Genomic DNA, 21,152 nt, shown 5'->3' on the forward strand with positions numbered 1-21,152 from the left:
ACCTTCGGAAGTAAAAAATTCCAACTATCCTAGGACGCTATAGCAAAAAAGGGTTTTCAAAAAAAGAAAACATCTTGAAAATGCTTTACGTGATAATATTTGGTTTTCGGCAGTTTTTACATTTTTGAATTCATCCCACGAATCCGCTCGTTATTAAGAAGTTACAAGCTTGTAATTCGGAAAACTTGCAAAGGAAAAATTTACTGCTTTAAAGAAAAAAGTACTAAGAGTTATAAAAAAACATATAAAAATATTCTGTAAATATTAAATATTACAATTATTAACTTTTCGGTCATTTCTTGTTTCTATACAAATAATGTTATACAATGATAAATTCTCGGCCATTTCTTCTGTTTCTTTACAAAAAATGTTATACAATGATAAACTCTCGGCCATTTCTTGTTTCTTTACAGAAAATGTTATACAATGAAAATTTTTCGGCCAATTCTTCTATTTCTTTACAAAAAAATGTTGTACAATGATAGATTTTTCTTTAAAAAGTCTAAGCAGCAAAGATTAACAACTTTTGGTTTAAATTTCAATATACAATTCGGTAAAAAATTTCCAGTATTTTCTATTGATGACTCACATATGGTGAATTTCTAAATCACCATTATATTGATGAATCATATTATATGCTGAATTTTCCTCAGATAATTGGAGAAATTGAAGGGGAAGCATCATTTGTCCTAACTATTCTAACACTAGATTGTTCTTTATGCCGTAAATCATCATGTGAGTAATTATCAAGTAACGAGCTTGCTTCTTTCACTAAAATGGTTGCGTTTTTGTTTACGGTTGATATGGGTTCTGTATCTCCTAATAGCTTTTTGCTGTGAGACGCTGAAGCAATATGACGATCAATGTCTTTGAAATCGACCTCGTGATCAAGTAAATTTAAATTCGGACCTGCTTTAAATATTTCACGGATCTAAAGAAAAATATTTTAGCGAGGATCACAAACCACGAATACGCAAAGTATGCGAACATCACTTTTTTAAAATAAATTTTTTAAAACAAAAACAACTGCGTAATTCAACTAACTTAATAATTTCCGAATATCGAAAAAAACACACCTGTTTCAAACCAGCTATGCTTAGAATTGCTATTTCATCGTTAAACATTTCTTCTTTAAGCAAACGGTGCTGCAAAAGACCTACGCAAAAAAACAGAAGCAACAAAGAAGTTGTAACAAAGAAATTGTTTACAAAAAAAAGCAAAAGAAAAGTTAATGGAAATATAAACGTAACATCAGCAACATTACATTCGAATCTTTCGATCTTTTTAACAAAGAAACAAATTTACTTATATACGAATCCATTTTATCTCCACAATAAACACACAGCGAATGTAGTTTGGAAAATTCAGTTTGCATATCAAACAACTGTTCTTGCAAGTTTACGCTATCCTTTAAAGAAAATTCCATTAATATATAATAACGGTTTTATAATACTTTTTTTTTTTTTTAAAGACAACTATGCTTACCTCATGACTCACCCCAGTATTTTCTACACCTTTGGTCTGCTTACTTGAAACCATACCTTTTAATGGATTTTGAATGGAATTAACTTTTGTTTTAAACTGCGATATTTGCGATGCGAGACGCGAGCTGGTTTCTACAACAAGAATCTCATACAAATACATATATGTATGTGTGTGTATATATATATATATACATATATATATATATATATATATATATATACAAACATATATATATATATACACACACACACACACACACAGATATATATATATATATATATATATATATATATATATATATATATATATATATGTATATGTATATGTATATATATATATATATACAAATAAATACAAATGAGCAAAAATAAATATATATATAAAAAAAGATCAAGACATCAAAATAACATGAAGAACATCAGTAATGTTTTTATTTTTAATTAACCATTGAACAAAGATGGCGATTCTGCACTTTCATGGTCATCAGAGCTTGGATCAACAGGATCTAATCCCTCGGCTTTTTCATTTTGAAGAATTCTATCTTTGTTTATTGAATTTATTGATTGGGAAAACTAAAAGTACATTAAATTTTATGTTTATCTACTAAAGATAAATTAAGTGTTCAAGTACACAAAATTGAGTTCATAATTTTGCACTAGGTTTTTATAAACAAACTTAAATAGTAATACCAGCTGTTCCCTTGTCTTCCCAAGTCTGTTTCGAACTGGATGCACTTTGCGTTGTGAGGTTGCTATACGACCTACATTTACATGGTCATGGTCTGCATTCATTTGAGGCTGTATACAAAGAATGTGTATCATAAAGATACAAAGTGCCTTTCTAAGTGAAGAAGTATTTTAACGAAAAAAACTTTAAACAATACTTGGTAACTTCGAAGTAAACGTGCCTGCTTAAGTATATATCTGGAATCAGTGTTTCCAGGATATTTCATCAAGTAAGATAAACAGCTATTGAAGTCATTTTGGAGCACTATAAAAATATAGGGATTTATTTTCTTTAAAGCTTTAAGATTTTTAAAAAACATATATTTGAACATGTGATGTGTTGTATATATAAAATAAAGGCGTGTTGTTTATTCTGTAATGTCAATAACATAAGTAAGTTGTGCAGATTATGCAATTATTAACCGTTACGGAAAACAAACAAAAGATATTAGTAATTATACAGGAAAGTGGTTTCTATGAATTTGAACTTACAGCAAAAGCAAAAAAATCCCAAGATAATTACTAGTTAAAAATAGTACTAATCCATGTTTGCTTAAGATTTACAATTCATCAAATGACATTAAAATTTTCCCAACAGTTACATATCCAGACATTATTAACAACTTCTTATTTTGACCACATACATACACAATAGAACAACTGAAAGACTATAAAAACCTTCATTTAGGAGTAAACACTTTTATAGTCTTTCAGTTGTTTATAGGGGTATAGCAGTTAAAACAATAGATTACAAAACCATTGAGTGTAAGTTATAATCTTAAACTGATTTTACTACAGCTGACAACTTGCAGAAAACATTAAACTTTTTTGAGTAAAACATTGTTTAAGGGGTTAGTATGGTAAAAATGCAGCAAATTTTTGAAATAGTGAGAACAAAGCTCTAATAGGCTTTGAAAAAATGGCTTGTTTGTCCACGATAAAGACAAACATGTATTTATTTAAATCTGCTGATGCAAATTTATATTTAAAAAATTGGTAACAAGACAAAAGCTCCCATTTTTTAAGCAACAATCATAAGTACAGTAATTCTTCACTACAGTAAGTTCACTATAGTAAGCACACTATAGTAAGCATCCTATAGTAAGCACCCTATAGTAAGCACACTATAGTAAGCACACTATAGTAAGCACACTATAGTGAGCACAGTATAGTAAGCACACTATAGTAAGCACACTATAGTAAGCACACTATAGTGAGCACACTATAGTAAGCACACTATAGTAAGCACACTATAGTAAGCACACTATAGTAAGCACACTAAAGTAAGCACACTATAGTGAGCGCACTATAGTAAACATTCATTTAGAGTTAGATTTAATTGCACCTGCAACAGAACAGAATTTTTGTTAATGCAGATAGACATATAGGGTGCATATAACAAAGCCAATTTCGAATTTCATTTTTAACTAAGTCTATTCAATTAAACTGGTTGTAGGAAGTGCTCAACCAGTTTACATTTAAAATAAGTAATGGCAAGCATTGAAATCGTCTACCATTGAGAATAGTGTTGGCATGCTTCGACTAGATTGGAAAGCTATTGATTAAACAATCAAACTCAAAGCAAACCTTGGATTTTGTACTTTACTTCAGATTTACTTGAGGTCAATACCTAGTTAAGCAGAGTTGCAAGACCTAGTTAAGCAGAGACGCATTGATGAGAATGGCGACTGAAAATAAATGGAAGAATATAGTTTGCACAACTTAAAATGTTGAACCAATGAAACTTGCAATCATTTTGTTAAAGATGTTCATTTTGATAATTGGTAAAATTGTAAATGCTATCAAGAAATAGACTGAAAATGGTTTTACTCCAACAACAGTGGTAAAAGAGGCAGCAAAGATGGAATTTATGTATGGAAAAAATGTATGGAAAAAAAACATCATTTTTTGATATTTTTGTTCTTTGTATTAGGTTTGTTGAAAAGTATTAAAAAGATTGGTTATCAAAGTCTGGTCCAACTTTAACTGAATGCTGTTCAGGCAATATGGTCATTCAAGAACATTCCTTAGTTTTATTTCAATCATATTTTCCATTGTGTACATCTTCAGTATGACCAAGGATGGACTACAATTGAAAACCCTTTTCTATTGTTGCTTCATTACCTTAGACAAAAACTTGATTTTTTGAAAAGGTCAATAGTGACTCTTATCAGCCCAAGTTTCTCTTGTATATGAGGAGCAAATAATGACACGTTTTGCAAAGTATTTAGTGCTTCATATTGTAAAGGCATGTAGTGCTTTTATTAATATGCATTTGTCAGGATTATTAATGTTGGAGGTTTTGTCCTGCACACTATTGTTATAGAGCAAAGAGAATGTATGTAATCAAACCACAAACAAATTATCTAAGCAAAGAAAAATATATAATCAAATTTTAACAAAAACTTACACACTCCTCGAAGATTGATGAGCATTGCAAGAAAAACATAATCAACTAGATCAAGTAATGCTCCATCAGCAAACAATGCATCCCAATTTGTTAACAACCGATTTAATGGAAACTCACGACCAAAGAAAAGATGTATCCATCGACTTAACAATAAACTTCATTAAAAAATATGTTGATCAACATATTGCCCATAGCGCTTTGGACTTTTACTTCGGGTAAAAAACTTCATCAAAAATTTTATCGTTGCCTTGATTGAGTTTTAATGTGGCTTAAAATGTTGCAAAAATTAGCTTTTGTTATAACAAATCACAAACAACAAAACAAATCACAAACAACAATTCTACTACTAAAATAAAACGTAGATATTTTCCAAATTTTTATATTTTATCTTTTATTTATTTATTTATTTTTTATTTCAGCTTATATATATATATATATTCATATGTATATATATGTACATATATATGCATGTATTCATATGTATATACATACATATTCATATGTATATATATACATATTCATATGTATATATATATACATATTCATATGTATATATATATATATTCATATGTATATATATATATACATATTCATATGTATATATATATACATATTCATATGTATATATATATATACATATTCATATGTATATATATATATATATATATATACATGTTCATATGTATATAAATATACATATTGTAGTTGCGTCATTGTGTAATTCATTGTGCACAATGAATTAAGAAATGATATTTAAATTGTAAAAGCGAATGAACGTGAGGATGAAATACATAACGTATATAGAATGTAGTCGTCTTAATATCACACATATTCATATGTATATATATATATTCATTTCATTTGAGTTCTAAGAGATTGCAAGATAAAAAAAAAAAGGAACTCAAAACTAACAATAAAAAAAAAATACTAATTCAAAAATAACTCTAACTATCCATAAAAATACAATCCTAGCTTGCACAAAAATCATGATTCTCATCAATTAAATACTTAATAAAATATCCAGGCTTTAAAAATGAAAATGCCTTGAATTATCAATTCGGTGGATGGTAGAAGGAGCATTTGTGTTTGGGACTGCTTTAAGTTTAATGGAGCAAACTTGTACAATACACATACAGGTCATATCAACCAACTTTTTTATAGCGATGCAATGGAGCTTTATGATTCCATCAAAAGTCAAGCTGATTGAATGAAGTAAATGATAAGAGTTCAAACAAAATAGAGCTCCTGCCATCTTAATACCCAGGCCTGCTTAATAAACAGAATTGAACTCAATCTGAGCCTGGATAGGCAAAGATTTTGTCAAGGTCTGTTAAAATTTAGTAGAAGGCTGAAACAAGAACTAGATGCCATTCGGAAAAGAGTTCTAACCCAAAATCTGCTACTATCTAGAAATCTTAATGTGTAAGATATAGAGCTTGCAAAAATGCTCAAAGGAGCTTATTTAAAATTAATTTGATTTTGTTTTACTTTGTATTTTTTTTCAAATAATGATTTTAAAAGTGAGTTTATGTCAATGGTTCTCATTTTATGTTACATTGAACTATATGCAATAATTCTTAGTTCATCTGTTGTTTTTTTTAAAAAAAAACATTGCATAAAGCCATTAAACAATTAAATATATCAACCAAATGCACAACTATTAACTAATGAAAATAAGCAAACGTTTAAAAAAAGATAGTAAAAAAGCAAACAAACTCCTTTCATCCCATACAATTGAGGACATATTTCACTTTTTTGGAGATGTTGACAAAGAGCACTATCATAATTTATCATCATACACCCTTGGATATGATTCAACTTTTCAGATATAGCTGTTACCTATATAACCAATAAAAAAAGAAAAATATTTGCTGCCGTGTATAATCTAAATGTTTCAATCTAATAATCAAATTACAATTGATGAAATGTGAAATGTTAGCTACAAAATTATACCAATTCAATCTCAGCAGGATTTCTGAATATTCTTTGTTCAACATAACCTTAAACATTTACAATATTTAACCGTTACCAGTTCTTAACCAATTTATTACCAAAAACTTTGTTTGAGCAAAAAGCAATTTAGCAACAAAAAAGCAGCAGCAATACAAAAATAAAAACAATGCCACCAAAAACAAGACTTTTTTGTTTTGGGCTTTGTGGTTTTGGTAGATTTGTGAACCAAGGTTGAATGGAGTCCATTATCTTTGCAAACAATATGCTGCTATTAAAAATTATGGTGAAACTTATTGAGTTCTCTCAACTGAACATTTTTCTTTATCTTTTTATTTTTTTATTTTTTTGGAAAGGCAAATTTAAAAATAGAAAATGATTTATGATACTCAACAACATAAACTTGGTAAAAAATTGAAAAGAAATATATACTATGAGTTTTTTTCAACATCACTTATGTCCATGATTTTCTTCAGCTGATAGCTAATAACAACAATAAAGTTAGAAGTAAAAATAGTTTCTAGAAAAAAATTAGACAAAGATAAAAGCAAATGATAGTTAAAACAGTAATTTGTCTAATAGAATAAAATAAAAAACAGTGTAGTTTTTCTTGGTTTAATGCCACGATGTTTTTTATAGATGGATTAGATGAGTTCGTTTACATAGAACAGTTAACTAATCACAAACCATCAAACGCCATTCCTATTACAACAGTGCTTGCAAATGCCTGTAGTTCATAAACATATAAATGCGTTATAAGTGGAAATGTCTCTGCTGCAATGAGATACTGGAACACAATTAAAGATTACAAAGATGCGGCTAGCAGGTAAATGACGGGTTTTGACATTTGTAGAACAAAGACTTTCTTCAAAGATCTATTTGGAAGTAAAACGCTTAAAACTTATATTAAAAAGTTTAATACGTTATTTCGTAAAAAAGAGACTTTGATCTCTGTATCACCTTCTTTGAAAGCAGTTTCTTTAATGCTGCTCCTTTTAAACATTCAGTCTGTTAAAACTATGACCGAACTACCGTTACTTTTTCTACACTTTGTGCAAAAAGCTGCAATACGAATGAAGCATTGCTTCAACTAATCCAAATATATTTCAAAGCAGCATATTTTAAAATTCTGCGAAGTAACTTTCGCTTTGTTGGTTAGAGAAAAAGTGAACGTTTTCCATAATAAGCTTGGCCTGGTTATAGATAAAAACGGTTTTGAACCGTTTGGCATCTTAAATAAATCAATCTTCAAAATTAACACTATGTTCATTTGGTTTTAATGATGTCTTGCGCCTCTGTTTATGTGTTATTCAACGTTAATGGGCATAAAATTATTAAAAACGAAATAATGCGTCATTGCTTGGTCTTCATGTGTACCGCTGCGAGAGAAGCTTTTCGAATTTAATTTGCGAGCAAAAGAACAAATACACAAACAGACTTTTTGGCTCAAAGACATCAGAGTAGATGAAACTTTCTTTTTTAATTAAACGTATTTTTTGTCTTTTGAGCATCGATTTAAATTTATTTCCTCTGCTGCTTCCTAAATAAAACATTTGCTAAGATAATTAATTCTTTTCATTTTTACGAGTAAATTTTTATGGGATAGTTTTTAAACATTGTTGAAGTATGGTAACGAGATTTGGACTGTTAATAACCTTCAATTTAAAAAGATTGCTTGTATAGTTCAATTGTAACCTAACTCAACGTGAGCAAGTTTTTTTTGTTTCTAATGGGCGGATAACTTAAAATCGAGCAAAACATAGCCATAAATAAAGGCTTTAATTACAATTAAATTGGTTAATCAAATTTCAATTTGTTAATTTTGATTTTATCTTTTATTCATTTCTTGCACAATAGGTTTATCATTTTGCTGTAGTGGGAATTCCAGTCACATAATTATACACATTACGCTTTTGCCTTTTTGATTAGGATTTATTCTTCCCATTTTCTATTTTGAATTAAATTCATTAAGTACTGGTATCTATACTCTATGAGATTTGAATAAACCAAAGTTGCTTAGCATAACTGATATAAAAAATTCTTCATTTTAAATTGCTATAGGCTTATGTAAAAAAAATGACCAAAAAACGGCCTTTCAAAGCCATAAAACTATGGTATTAATTTAGCATAAGCCCATAGCCCTATATACTTCAATTCACCTTAAATGACCGTAAGTGCTCATAAAAAAATGTTTTTTAAAAACGTTTCACAAAAAACTTATCAGTCTAACATTATGAAAAATTACATCAACAAGGCCTTTAACATTTGTTTCCACCTTTGAATGATAACGCAATCTTAATCTTCGAATCAAAGATTGATCAACATTTCATTTTAATCTTGACCACGCGCATAGTGTTGATGTTCCTCGAGTACTAAAAGAAAACATTTATTTAAGTTGCATTGATCGAAAGAACACTTTTGAGTTCATTCCACCTTTATCTGAAAAATTCATGAAAGATTTTAAGTAAATCTTTCACGGAAGTATACTTAAGTGATAACGTAGCTAATGAAACATATTAATTAACTATAAACATTACCAATTACCATTATCGGAACATCTTAAGAGCGGGTTTTTTTATCATTCAGTTTAAGAGTTTACCTGTGAAAAAAGATCAGTATAAAGCGTTTGGCTTCGTAACATGAAAATAAGACATCGATGAAGAGTTTCTTTTAAATGCATTATAATCGGAGAGTCAGTTATAAAATTTGATTTTTATATTCTTAAGAGGGTATGTATTTTTACCATAAATGATGCTTTTAAAAAACCCTTTGACAAGAAATACTTAAAGTTTGATTATCCGATTTGCAACTTAAACTAAATTCTACTAATTCAATTTAAGTTAATAATTTACATAAAAATATCGCTTCTTCTTGGACTACTTCGCTGTTTCGTTTATGATTTTGTTTTGATTCTTCAATTAAAATAGGCTGACCATGGAATAAATTTACGTTAACTTGTGTTCAAAGACGTCAAGGGAAAACCCTAAATTTCTGCATGGTTGTCATTTGAGAAGAGAAAGTTTTACTGTAAAAGTTTTATTCGCGCTATAAATCCTAAGCAAGTTTGCTATTTGCAATAAATTAAAAAAAAAATCTACTTTTCTAAAAGGATGAAGAAGTTTTTTTTTTCTTTAACAGATAACAACAATCGCGAGCATTTCATCGAAATATTTCATAAGAAAAAAGGTTCCTATAAAATGTGTTAAAAAAACCAATTGAAATTAAAAAAAAAGGATAAAGAAAGCAGAAGAAAAAAATGCTGCTGATCAAAAAGCAAAGCATATATATACTTTGGAGACAAAATAGGCATGGCAGGAACGAAAATAGATTGCTCACAGTTCCATAAAAAGATAACTTTCATGCTTCAAAACGTCAGTAGGTTTCAGTGAGGAGGGAAAGAAAGTTTATGAAATAGCTGTAAACTGTATGAAAAACAATTAAATGATAACGCGGAGAAAATGATTAGAAATATAGAAGTAATGCAAAAATATGTTTTAAGAATGAAGCATGCTGTTACACCATATACTAAATGTTGTATTGCAAAGTGCTTAAATATTGAAAAACTATTCAGCAATGCAAAAAAACTGTTAAGAAAATTAAGAAGGAATGCAAAAAGATGTTTTAGTAGAGTAGCATTCTGAAACACTAAATACTCAATATTGGATTGAAAAGTGCTTACATAAAACAACAATACGATAATGCTGAACAAAGTTTAAAAACAAAGAAGCTAAACAAAAACGAATTTTAGGACAAAGGCACACAATATTTTTTAACGCTGAAAAAGTGTAAAGAAATATAAAAAATAGGCAAAACTAAGTTTTACGAGAGAAGCATGCTTATACATTAAATACTAAATACTGGAATGCAATGTGCCTATGTAAAAAACAGCAATATAAAAAGGCTGGAAAAAAATCTAACCATGTAGAAGTTATGATAAAAGACTTGTCGGGGGATATGCATGCTCATACCTTAAGTACTCAATACTGGATTGCAACGTGCTTTTATATTAAACAGTTCGGCAACGCTGAAAAAATGTCAAGAGATGTTGAAATAATGCGAAAAGAAGTATAAGGAGAGAAGTACGTAGATAAAATTGCAAGGTCTTCATATTATAGGAAACTATAATACAACACTGATAACCTATTTAGAGATGAAAAAGTTATGTAAAGAGAGGTTTTAGTAGAAAGCATGCTCAAAAACTAAGTTCTTAATGCTGTACTGGAATTTGATTACATAAAAATGAACAATTCGTTAAAGTTGAAAAAGTGATTAGAAATGTAGAAGTTAGGCAAAAGAGGTTTAGTTACAGATGCATGTTGCTGCACTAAGTACTTAATGTTTATTTTCAAGGTGTATATATCAAACAACAATTAAGTTACGCGGAAAAACTGTTATGAAATGTAGATTTTATGCAAGACATTTTTTGAGAGAAGCATGTAGATCCACTAATTACGAAGCATACTGTTACAATTTGTACTCAATTCTGCATTTCAAGGTGCTGATATTGTAAAAAACATTTCGAAAATGCTAAAAAAATGTTTGGAAATTTTGAGTTCATTTGAAAAAAGCTTTTAGGGGAGAAGCTTGTGTTTACATTATAAATATAATACTGGATTGAAAATGACTTACACAAAGAGAAACATTTCAATAATGCTGAAAAATTGTTTTTGAGGACGCAATAGCTAATTAAAATCACAAACATGTTTTCGGTAAAGTGTTACTAAATGAAATGTTGCTAACTCAATCTTAAAAATACTAAAACAAAATAAAACATCACAACTCGCTGAAGCCGTCCGATTTCAATACTGATGGGAGGGTGAAGCCAGTCGATAACGCTGAAAATGTGTTTAGAGATGTTGAGGTTATGCAAAAGTAAGTTTTGTGCATTTTGATGCACTAAATATTCGATATATGATTTCATGTTGCTTACATGATGAGAACCAATTAGATAACGCTGACATAACATTTAAATATGTAGAATTTATTCGAAAAGAACTTTTAGTAAGGAGAAGCAAGATGATACTTTGAATTTATAAATCGGATCGCAAAGTGCTTATGTAATAACAAATAGATAACATTGAAAACGTTTTCAAAAAAATTTTTTTTGTAGAAAGTTTGCGTGGTGTTAGGAGAGAAGCATTGTTGTTGACGCCCTTCTGAGTTATAACACAATATTGATTTGCAACATTTCTGATATAAGAAAACTTAATCAATCATGATTGAGGTTTGTCCATGGAAGTGATGAATATACCATATGAACTTTGATTAGAGTTACATGCAGATTCTCAAAATTTTAAATGCATAATTGTGCTGTGCTCAAACAAAAAACAGCAATTTGAAAGTGCTGAAAATCGTTTGTTGATGTAGAATGTTTATGAAATAAGGTTTTAATACAGAAACCTGCTTTTGTACCATTATCTTTTGAAAGATGTAAATATTATATTGAGATAGAGTAGATTTGCGGAAAAACGTTTCAGGAGAGGAGCATATGATAAACATAATGCTAAAGTTTAGATTTCAATGTGATTAAGTAAATATTTGCTATGCTTGACCTATTTTATTTTACGTAAAAGTAACCTTAGGCTTAAGGTTTTGTTTACTTTAATGGAATTTTTTTTCTGTTTTGCCTTACCTCATAGATTCACCCCGACCCTGAACGAGCGAGTAAATACGAGCTCTTGATCTTCATTAGCCTTATGTGGCTGGCCCATTTTTAATGTATGAAACTTAGCTCTAAGGAGTGTTAGCAGGTAGAGACTTCTTAATAACATTAAGTCAGGTTCCGCAGTTCCGCAATTCACAAGATCTTTTCGAACATCAAACAGAAACTTTAAAATACTGCAGTAAATAAACATGTTTTCTCCTTTTTTTTGCTTTTTGGTTCTAAAGAGAGGATTTAATAAAAAAAAAAAAAAAAGAAAAAAGGGGTTTATTCATCTTTTCCTTTTTATGTCTTTTGACCCGAAAAATAAATTAGATTCATCCCACCTGATAAAGCTCCTTTTTTTTATTCCGATGATTTAATCATACCCAACATCTAAGAGATACGTCAATAGGACTTTTTTTGGTGACATTTAATATCATAAGCTACTAAAACTACTTGCATTTTAATTGTTATTGAAGACTACTGGGGAGACACCCTTGGTGTTTGATTTCACAAATTTTTAAATTCGCAACCTTTTTAATGATGTTTTGATACCTAGTACTTCTGACAATACCCAAGTGTAAAACTTACTTTGATGTCTTCACTACTTCTGGATTGAAACAAAAAAAAAAAATATTTGGTTACTAAAATATTTTTAAAATGAATAATAAACCGACTGCTTGACCTTCATCCTGAGCTCAATAATACTTCGACGATACTACTAGGAAATGAGGGTTCTGGCTCATTTTCATTTTTCGCAAATATTTTACGCGTGCTAACTTTTTTGTGCGCATGGGTTCCTATATTTTTTACGCATGGAGTGCATTTTTTTTATCTTTAATTCTTCGGTTCTGGCTCATTTTTGTTTTAACCAAAATGTAACCGTGCATTTTTTTTAAAAAACTTTATTTTAAAAAATTTTTCAGTTTGTAATGTCACTACAATGTATTAACAGTGTGTTGAAAGTCGTTTCCTTCATCCAATTTTTTCAAGACGTAAAGACATAAGTGACCGCAGTAAGAAGTGTCACCAAATTGAACCCTTTCACTGTTGTTAAAGACGGGGCTTTCTAAGTATTTAACGAGCTCAACTAGAGGAGGTTGAGCATAAGAGTCAAAGCTAAATTTTTTATTACCGTCTTTATACCAGCACACCCAATGAAACCGTCAGTGCTAGAGTATTGACCAGTATTGACAATTCCGCATCCATTTTTCCTAGTCTATTTTGGAAGCTTATCCCTAACGAAAACGCCTCTAAAGTTTTTTATTTTCAGCTTTTTCGCAGCCTTTATCAATTGAAAATTCGTTAAAGCCTCATCAGGTAAGACAATTCCTTCAACGTCGATCATTTTGTTACTCATTTTATTTACATTATTGTGTTGTTTTTAATTTGTAATGTCCGTGAGCGAGGGTCTGAATTTCTACTTCTAAAATCATTCTTTTATCTTCGTCAGCGCTGAGTGCAGCATTGTTAATTTCTTCATTGTAAATTTCATGCAGATGGCAACGGATGACGTTCATTTTCTGAGCTATTGATTTTTACTTTTCAGACAGTTTTTATAATCGTCGTGGGTGATGTATTTTTTGACAACATTTCTTTTTACCCCTTTGCATTTTTTGTGCTCTTTTTCACGGAGCTTGTAAGAGTATAATTTGGACCGAAGCCCGACAAATTCTTCAATCTGCTTTCCTGCGGTTTTGTCTTTGAACATTCCAATGACCTTTTTGTTTGCACCTGTTTTGAAACCAACGCTTTGAATGGCAGGATGGTTTTTGTCAAATTCCCTCATGTCAAATTTGCTCATCACACCCTCAGCAATGTCTTTGTAAAAATTGTCCGTTTTGATTTCATAAATGAGGGAGTCGGTGTCTGTCATCAGCAGCATTGCACGATCAGAGTATTTTTTCTTGATGTAATCGTAGTGGAATTCAAACATTAACGTTTTGCTCAAATCCAAGGTGCACAACCCTAAATAAATGGGCTTGTCATAAACCAGCTTTGTTTTCTTCATGTGCACAGCGATCAAGTTTTCATCGAATCTCGTGTATCGTTCGAAATTGGGCTTGGTAGGCAAATTTGTGGTTTCTTTTCTTGATGTGACCAGTCTTACGTCCACTCGCTTTTCAATGTTTTCCATGGTTTTTCCAAAGACTGAATTATTCATCAGCTTGAAAAAGTCCTTTTAAAAGTCGTTGGTGGCAAGAGTTCTTAAATGGGGGTTAAGATCGATGTATTTTTTCAGCCAATCTCTTTCATCAAATTTGATGCTTCTATGCACCTTTGCAATTTTCAGTCCCAATCGTTCATATAATTCCAGGTTTTCATATTGGATGACATAATTCTTTTTATTGTTTAAATTTGGAACGAGCTTGTCCACTTTGTTAATGGTCAGTCTTTCAGGAGCCAAAGGGTAATCGTTGTGCTCATCGTGAAGAATTTCAGGGTAATCCAAATCGACTTTCAAAATACATGGCATTGATTTCCAATCGGAAAGTTTGTCTTCGCTCATCCAATCGAAACCGTGAATGGGATGAGGTTTGCACATAGCCCATCCGTACAAGTTGTTAGCGCCCAAGTACTGGATGAATGTAGACTCTTTGCTGGGGTCAAACGAATCTCCCATGTATTTATTACTTGAAGTACCAAGTCGGTTTGATATCATGCCGATTCCTCCTCGGATTACTTTCATAGCCATCAGCAACATGTGGTAATCTCTCAGAAGCTCCAAATTGATTTTTGTTAATTTTAAAGCGGCGTCCCATGCCAATCCTGGAGAGGTGTAATGCCAGGCAGGGTCGAGCTTGAAATTTTTCATGCAGACGTCTCTGAAATTCTCAAACACATCCGCCAGCATCAGCACATCAGAGACGTTGTACAAGTCGTGGTAATCTCTGAACGTCTTGCAGTGAAATTCATCCCAATCCGTTTTGACGAGTGAATAGTTTTCATCGCTTATTCCTTCATCATTCAGTTTGGAGAAAAGCAACTCTTTAGGGGGCAATTGCGTTTCTAAAAACTTTTCGATCGAGTCCATCCAATCGTAAGGGTAAACGCCTTTTCTGAGCAATAGATCAAACTGCTTTCCGGAATGATATTTGGCAATGTTTTTGCAATGATCATTGGTTTGATTATTGGGCAAATTATCCAAACTGGAGGCCATGAATCTGAAGCTGTCAATGAATCGTTATTCTCGTTTCACTTCATGTAGTTTACCATCTTTATTAACAAACTCTCCAACTTTGATTTGTTTTGAAAAGCTGATATATTTTTCCTCGTTGTTGGGGATGCAGCTTAATTTTCCACCTTTCAATTTCTTGATAAACAAGTGGCTGCCGTAACCGGATAAATTGTGAAAGACGATAGGGAAGAATTTAGGGATTTGATATTCCAAGTTGCAGCTGCTGTGAGCAGCTCCTCTATACTTTCCAGTCAAATGGCAGTGATCGCGCACTTTGTCATTCTCGAGAACTTCCTCGCAAATGTGACACACTTTTGCATCATTAAAATTCTTAATATCCAAACGGGTAAAGACTACATATTTTTTTCTTTTAATTATTTCGCAAATTTCAGTAATGTCTTTTTCGAGCATTTCACAAATATTTTGGTGATGTCGTCCGCTTCGCTTGTTGCCGTGAACGTCCCGGCCTTCCTTCATAAACAGTTTTGTCGAAGCATTTGATGAAGTAATAGAAGGAGCTGGGAGTGTGCTTTTGGTACTGTTTGGTGTATTTATCGTCCGTGTTGATCGGAGCGATGAATCTTTCAAAGTTGGCATACATCACAAACTGAATTCTTATCGATTTTCCTTTGTTGGTAAACTTCATGGTTGAATTATTTTTAGGAAGTTCGATTGTCTTTTGTGTTAGTCATGTTGATGATTGCCTTTTTGCTCTCTAGAAACGGGTCTAGACGAATCCATGACGAAGCGCTGAGGGGATTGTAATCAATCATGTTAATGTCCATTTTCAAAATGGTCATACTTTCCAGGATTTTATCTTGGTCATACTTTCCAGGATTTTATCTTTACTTGGTCATACTTTCCAGGATTTTATCTTTTGCTCTATCAAACAGCTCTTCCAAATCCGTAGCCTCCAGCACAATTTCAGTGTGGGATGAAAAAGGAACAATTTGAAATGTTTCCTCTCCAATAATAATGCTTACATATTTCATCTCGCACGTCAAAACAATGCGCACTTTTTTATTTCTGTTTTCGCTCACAACTTTCACTGCTCCATTTCTCACCTCCAAGTCTAAAAAGGCGGAGGCGTCATGATGATTTCCTTCGACTTCATGTGAAAATTGTTTAACAACCCGATCCACAACATGATTGGTCAATGTATAATTTATTTGTGGTTTGCTGAATTTAATTGATTTGAGAGACTTTATTCTTTTTTCAACTCCGTCTCTAACATCGCTCACTGTTTTCTTCACCGCTTCTGGGACGTATGGATCAATCGATTCAAGCACATGGTTGAAACTGTTACCAACCACATTTCTTATAGCCGTCGTCAACCTTGAAAATAAACCAGGAACCAACACAGGCGTCGAATCTGGAACAGGCTCGTCAAGGATGTGACATGGAGTAACAACAGCTGTCGGAGCAATTACAGGATTTTGCAAATGAACCAGTTTTGGAGCAAGAGCTGGTTTCCACATGATAGATTGAGCGATATCTGGTCTTGGTGGAATTATGGACGGTTTCGGAGCGATGACAGGTCTCGCAACGACAGGTCTTTGAACAATCATAGGTCTTGGAGCGTGATAGGTCTAGTGTTGTTTATTCCTTCCACGAGACCGTCCTTTCGCATCTTGTAATAATATTTTTTTGCTCGTTCTTTGGCAATTTCTCGCAATTCTTTTAACGTTTTGTTTTCCATTTTATATATGGAAAGATTTTTATTTCAGTCATTTTTAACTTTTCGCTCATTGGCGATAAATTTTTTCACTGTTTCGTTTACCATTTTTATTTGGAAAAATTTTATTAAAGTCAATTCAGTGTTTTTAAATTTTCCGAAAATAATTTAAAAAATTTTCAGCGGTTTCAAGCAGCAGGACTACACCATCTCCGCAGCCAATAATTTGAAATGACTTTTTTAAAGTCTTCCCACTCTTCTGCAATACTATTGTTTTCCGACTCTTGTGCAATATCGTCATCCGACTCTTCTGCAATATCGTCATCCGACTCGTCGTCTGATTTATTCATTGAATCCTAACGGCCCGATTCATCAATCAGATACCGATCGCCAGATTCATGAATCACATACCGATTCCCAAAGTCATCAAAATAAAACAGATACCGATTACCAAGTTCATCAATCTGATACTGATCGCCAAATTCATCGATCACATACCGATTGCCAGATTCACCATTCAGCGCGTTTTCCATCTTTTTAATTTGTGAAGAAATTTATTCAGCTCAAATTCAATTTTTTAACTCTTTCTTGTTAAAAAGTTTTTCAAATTCAAATGAGATCAAATGACTCTTGAAAAAATGAGACTTTGTCCGAAATTTCTTCTTCTTCTTTTGTTTTCACCACAACATTTGAAATATCATCTACCAGACATGTGAACCCGTCACAGACGTCCGACCATTCTTTCCGTGGTATGTCGACAACCATTTCTTTAAAGATTTGAAATAATTTCGGTGGCATTTTTTTTATGAATTCACACAAATCTCTCGAGGGAGTTAGCTCTGGAAGGCAACCTTCAATTGATTTACAGATTATCGCTCTCACGATGTCACCCTTTCGCATTTTTGAATAATTTTTTAATTTTCTCTCTTTGGCGATTTCTCGCAATTCTTTTAGCGTTTTGCATTGAAGCCACTCTTCCGTCTCCCCTTCAGAAAAAAACATGTTCATTCTCCATCTTTTTGTTTGGAAAGATTTTATTTAAGTCAATTCAATTTTTTAACTCTTTCTTGTTAAAAAATTCTTTTAATTTCGACTTTGCCGTCTTTGCGGTTATCAATTTTTTACGGACCATCCTTTTTAATAATTTTGACTTTATATCCCTTGTCCAGTTTTCCATCTCGACTCTCTAAGTAACCCCATCCATGTCCAGTCGCTTTTATAGCTTTGAAAATGGATTTGTACTCAGTCACCTCGCCCGTATCTATATGAGTTTCAAAGAGACAGGTTTTTTTTGATGAAATTTAACCAGGTGTACTTGGGATTGAATGGTTTTTTTTCTTTTATGTCATATATTCTCGGATGTCCCACATTTCTCTTTTCTTATGCTCTTTCCAAAATTAAATCTTTATTGATCAGATTATTTTCAGCCGCGAGTATCATCAACGGCATCAAAGTGTCTTCCGTTTTGGTGACACCATTTTTCATCAGGAAATTTTTCAAATAAGATGTTGTGTATCTCATTTTTATTTGGAAAAATTTTATTTAAGTCAATTCAATTTTTCAAATTTTATCAAAATGGATTCTTAATAAACAGCAGTCATGTTGGTTCCGTCTGAAACAAATTTCATCATTTTGTCTAAAATGACCACTGCGAATATGATGGTATTTGCAAGAGTCGCTTTTCGTAATTTAAGTTTCACGACCAATTCAGCAGTTTTAGATACCACTCTCTATTTTTTCTTGCTGATATCGACAAAGAACAATGACTACAATTTTACATATTCAAGCAAGGACAAACCAGATTGACAAACAAGTTCGTTTGTGCGGCAATATTTTTCATCAAACGAGAATGCATCTGAATGGGCCATAACAACTCTCTTTTCTCCAAAATTCAAGTGGTAATTGTAATTTGGATACTTTATTCCATTAACGGTCACGTGAAAGTTGCTAATATCAGAATGGAAAAATATGGATGGATTAACAGTTTGACTGGTAGATCTGTTCTGCTGAAGTCCCAATATGATGAATCTTGGAACGCTTTTGTTCGTGATTCTTCCGAGCGACCATGCGAATTCTGTGCAACCAGATGGAATAAGCTGCCTTTCGCATTTGTTTGATTTATAAGCCACTTGAATGGGTATCTTTTTAGCCATTAAATTCATGAAATCGTTCTTCCTCAAAATATCCAATTCAGGTCTCGGCATATAAAGTCTGAACTTTTTAAAGTCAATCATTCCTGCACTCACGCTCTCAGCTCTGTAAATAGCATCATCATTTTCTTTCTTTGTAAAGTTGATGGTGTGTATGAATCCATAAACAACTTTGTCATATGTTTCGTAACAACCAAAAATGTGCTTCAAAGGAATTCTAAATGAGAAACCTCCAATGGATGTGGTGTCTGCAAACAAGTGATTCTTCCTAACGTTGAATCCTGCATTTCCTACAAGATTTGACGTAACTATATACCAGATCTGTTTTAATTCATCTGCAAGCTGAAAACCGTAGGATATTTCATCATTCCAAGCATGGTGGTGGCTTGACCTGGATAAATGACCCTCTCCACTTGCTCTCCTGATAAGTCACAAGTGATATCGCTGAACAAATACATCAAGGCATTGCTCACTAATGCAATCTTGTCTGTGGCTTCGTAAAAAGTACCATCACTCTTTTTTAATATTCCTTCGATGAGGATGAAAGCCTCTGATGGCACGGTTTGAATCGATTGACAGTCAATCTCAAAAGTGATTGTTCCTGAAGAATTTAAATCGAGTTTGGTGGGAAGGTACTTAAAAAAAATCAATTTTTTCAATCCCAATGTCATACTCTGGATTTTCGGTAACTCTTAATCTGTCGGTATTTATTAGTTTTATATGAAATTAAAAAAATTAATTCATTTTACGCGACTAAAATATATCAAACTGTTTCAAACTGTTTCCAACGGTCTACACGGTTTCAAAATGTTTCACCCTGCTTCAAACTGCTTCTTCAAGCTCCTTCAAAATATTTTAAACTGCTTCACATGGTTTCCAAATGCTTCACGCAATCTTTATCCCATTTCCCATTTTTACAAGGTCTTGAATTCTGATCGCATTCTTTTTTGTCATTTTCTCTCTAATTATCGATGAACCAAACAAATTTTTATGCATGTCGTAAATCGGACTCTCAGCACCATCTGGCTTCACTGTCTCGGCTAAAATGTTCGGCTTCACTGTTCCAGTCTCAGCGTTCACTTTCTCAATTGCCTTCTTTCATTTATCGATGACCACGTCTTTGGCGGTGGACATGGCAGAAAAAGCCAACTCTTTACCAGCAGATTTAGCAGCCATAATCGCCTCTCTTCCAATTTCGCTATTTGCAGCATTTTTAAGCAAATTCGCTGTTGTTTTTGACATGCTTGAAGCTGCCGCTCTCCTAAAAAAATTTTTAATCATGTCCACAATGCCATCTCTTCCAACGATGTGCTTTTTAACATATCTTTGATTATTTATGATTAACATTTTAAAATAAACAAATAATTTTTTTAAATAAGTTTTTAAATGAGAATTACATATCGATATACCTCATCAACGATTTATATTGGTCTTTATTTATCTCTCCTTGCCTCAGCAGCTCGTCGCATATGGACACAGCCTCGTTTCTCAACCCTGTATTTCCAGCATCCCAAGCAGCCACACTCAAGTCGAGCCTTTGCACGAGAGCTTTCGGATCGCTCGGAAGAAAAATCACTCCACGACCTTTTTTTCCCTTTTTCAGAACGCGCCACTTTTTCCCAAATGGGTGCAATTATTTTTCGATATTTTTCGCTTCTGGAGGCTTTTGGCTTGTTCGGATGTGAACCAGATCTTATGGCATCACTATCGATCAGAATTTTTTCATAATTTTGCAAATTTTCATCAGTAACGTTGCTCCATTTTTAACGTTGCTCCAGGAGTAAGTTTTGTCAAAAGCTCCCAAAGACCGTTTGTTCCTTCATATCTTTCTTCGCCAATAATCATATCATTCCCACCCACAGACATCTCCATTTTTCCAATATACATTTTATCTCCAATTTTATTCATTTCAAAATTCCTTCTCTTTTTTCGGTC

The 21,152-nt window shown here is 32.2% G+C and overlaps 2 protein-coding genes across 2 annotated transcripts in view; one reads left to right on the forward strand and one right to left on the reverse strand.

Moving 5' to 3' along the window:
* Window positions 1–10,255, forward strand: part of LOC149886636 (NACHT, LRR and PYD domains-containing protein 9-like) — a 41,169-nt gene extending 30,914 nt beyond the window's left edge. The window contains exon 5 of the mRNA XM_090090723.1: window positions 10,116–10,255. The gene's annotated coding sequence lies outside the window, so the exon portion shown is untranslated. The remainder of the gene's footprint in view (window positions 1–10,115) is intronic.
* LOC149886640 (uncharacterized) lies at window positions 571–14,003 on the reverse strand. The gene is made up of 13 exons (XM_090091395.1): window positions 13,818–14,003; window positions 7,025–7,053; window positions 6,759–6,841; window positions 6,574–6,620; window positions 6,344–6,459; window positions 4,621–4,763; window positions 2,377–2,475; window positions 2,175–2,266; window positions 1,931–2,057; window positions 1,486–1,616; window positions 1,306–1,408; window positions 1,077–1,156; window positions 571–931 (listed from the first exon to the last, which is right to left on the reverse strand). Exons 1-13 carry the CDS (start codon window positions 14,001–14,003, stop codon window positions 650–652), a joined length of 1,518 nt encoding a protein of 505 aa, XP_089947521.1. The 3' UTR covers window positions 571–649.
* Window positions 14,004–21,152: the final 7,149 nt, after the last annotated feature.

The sequence above is a fragment of the Hydra viridissima genome, unplaced genomic scaffold (genome assembly GCF_058129835.1).
Source record: "Hydra viridissima isolate aposymbiotic clone 2 unplaced genomic scaffold, HvirCarnegie_v1 scaffold_6, whole genome shotgun sequence".
In the NCBI taxonomy this organism is placed as follows: Eukaryota; Metazoa; Cnidaria; class Hydrozoa; order Anthoathecata; family Hydridae; genus Hydra; species Hydra viridissima.

Coding starts and splice junctions, on each gene's coding strand:
- LOC149886640 (XM_090091395.1), bottom strand. CDS start 14,003: ATGAGGGAATTTGACAAAAACCATCCTGCCATTCAAAGCGTTGGTTTC. Junction 6,621..6,758: donor ACAAAGCCCAAAACAAAAAA/GTCTTGTTTTTG, acceptor TAAATGTTTAAG/GTTATGTTGAACAAAGAATA. Junction 2,058..2,174: donor GGAAGACAAGGGAACAGCTG/GTATTACTATTT, acceptor ATGTACTTTTAG/TTTTCCCAATCAATAAATTC.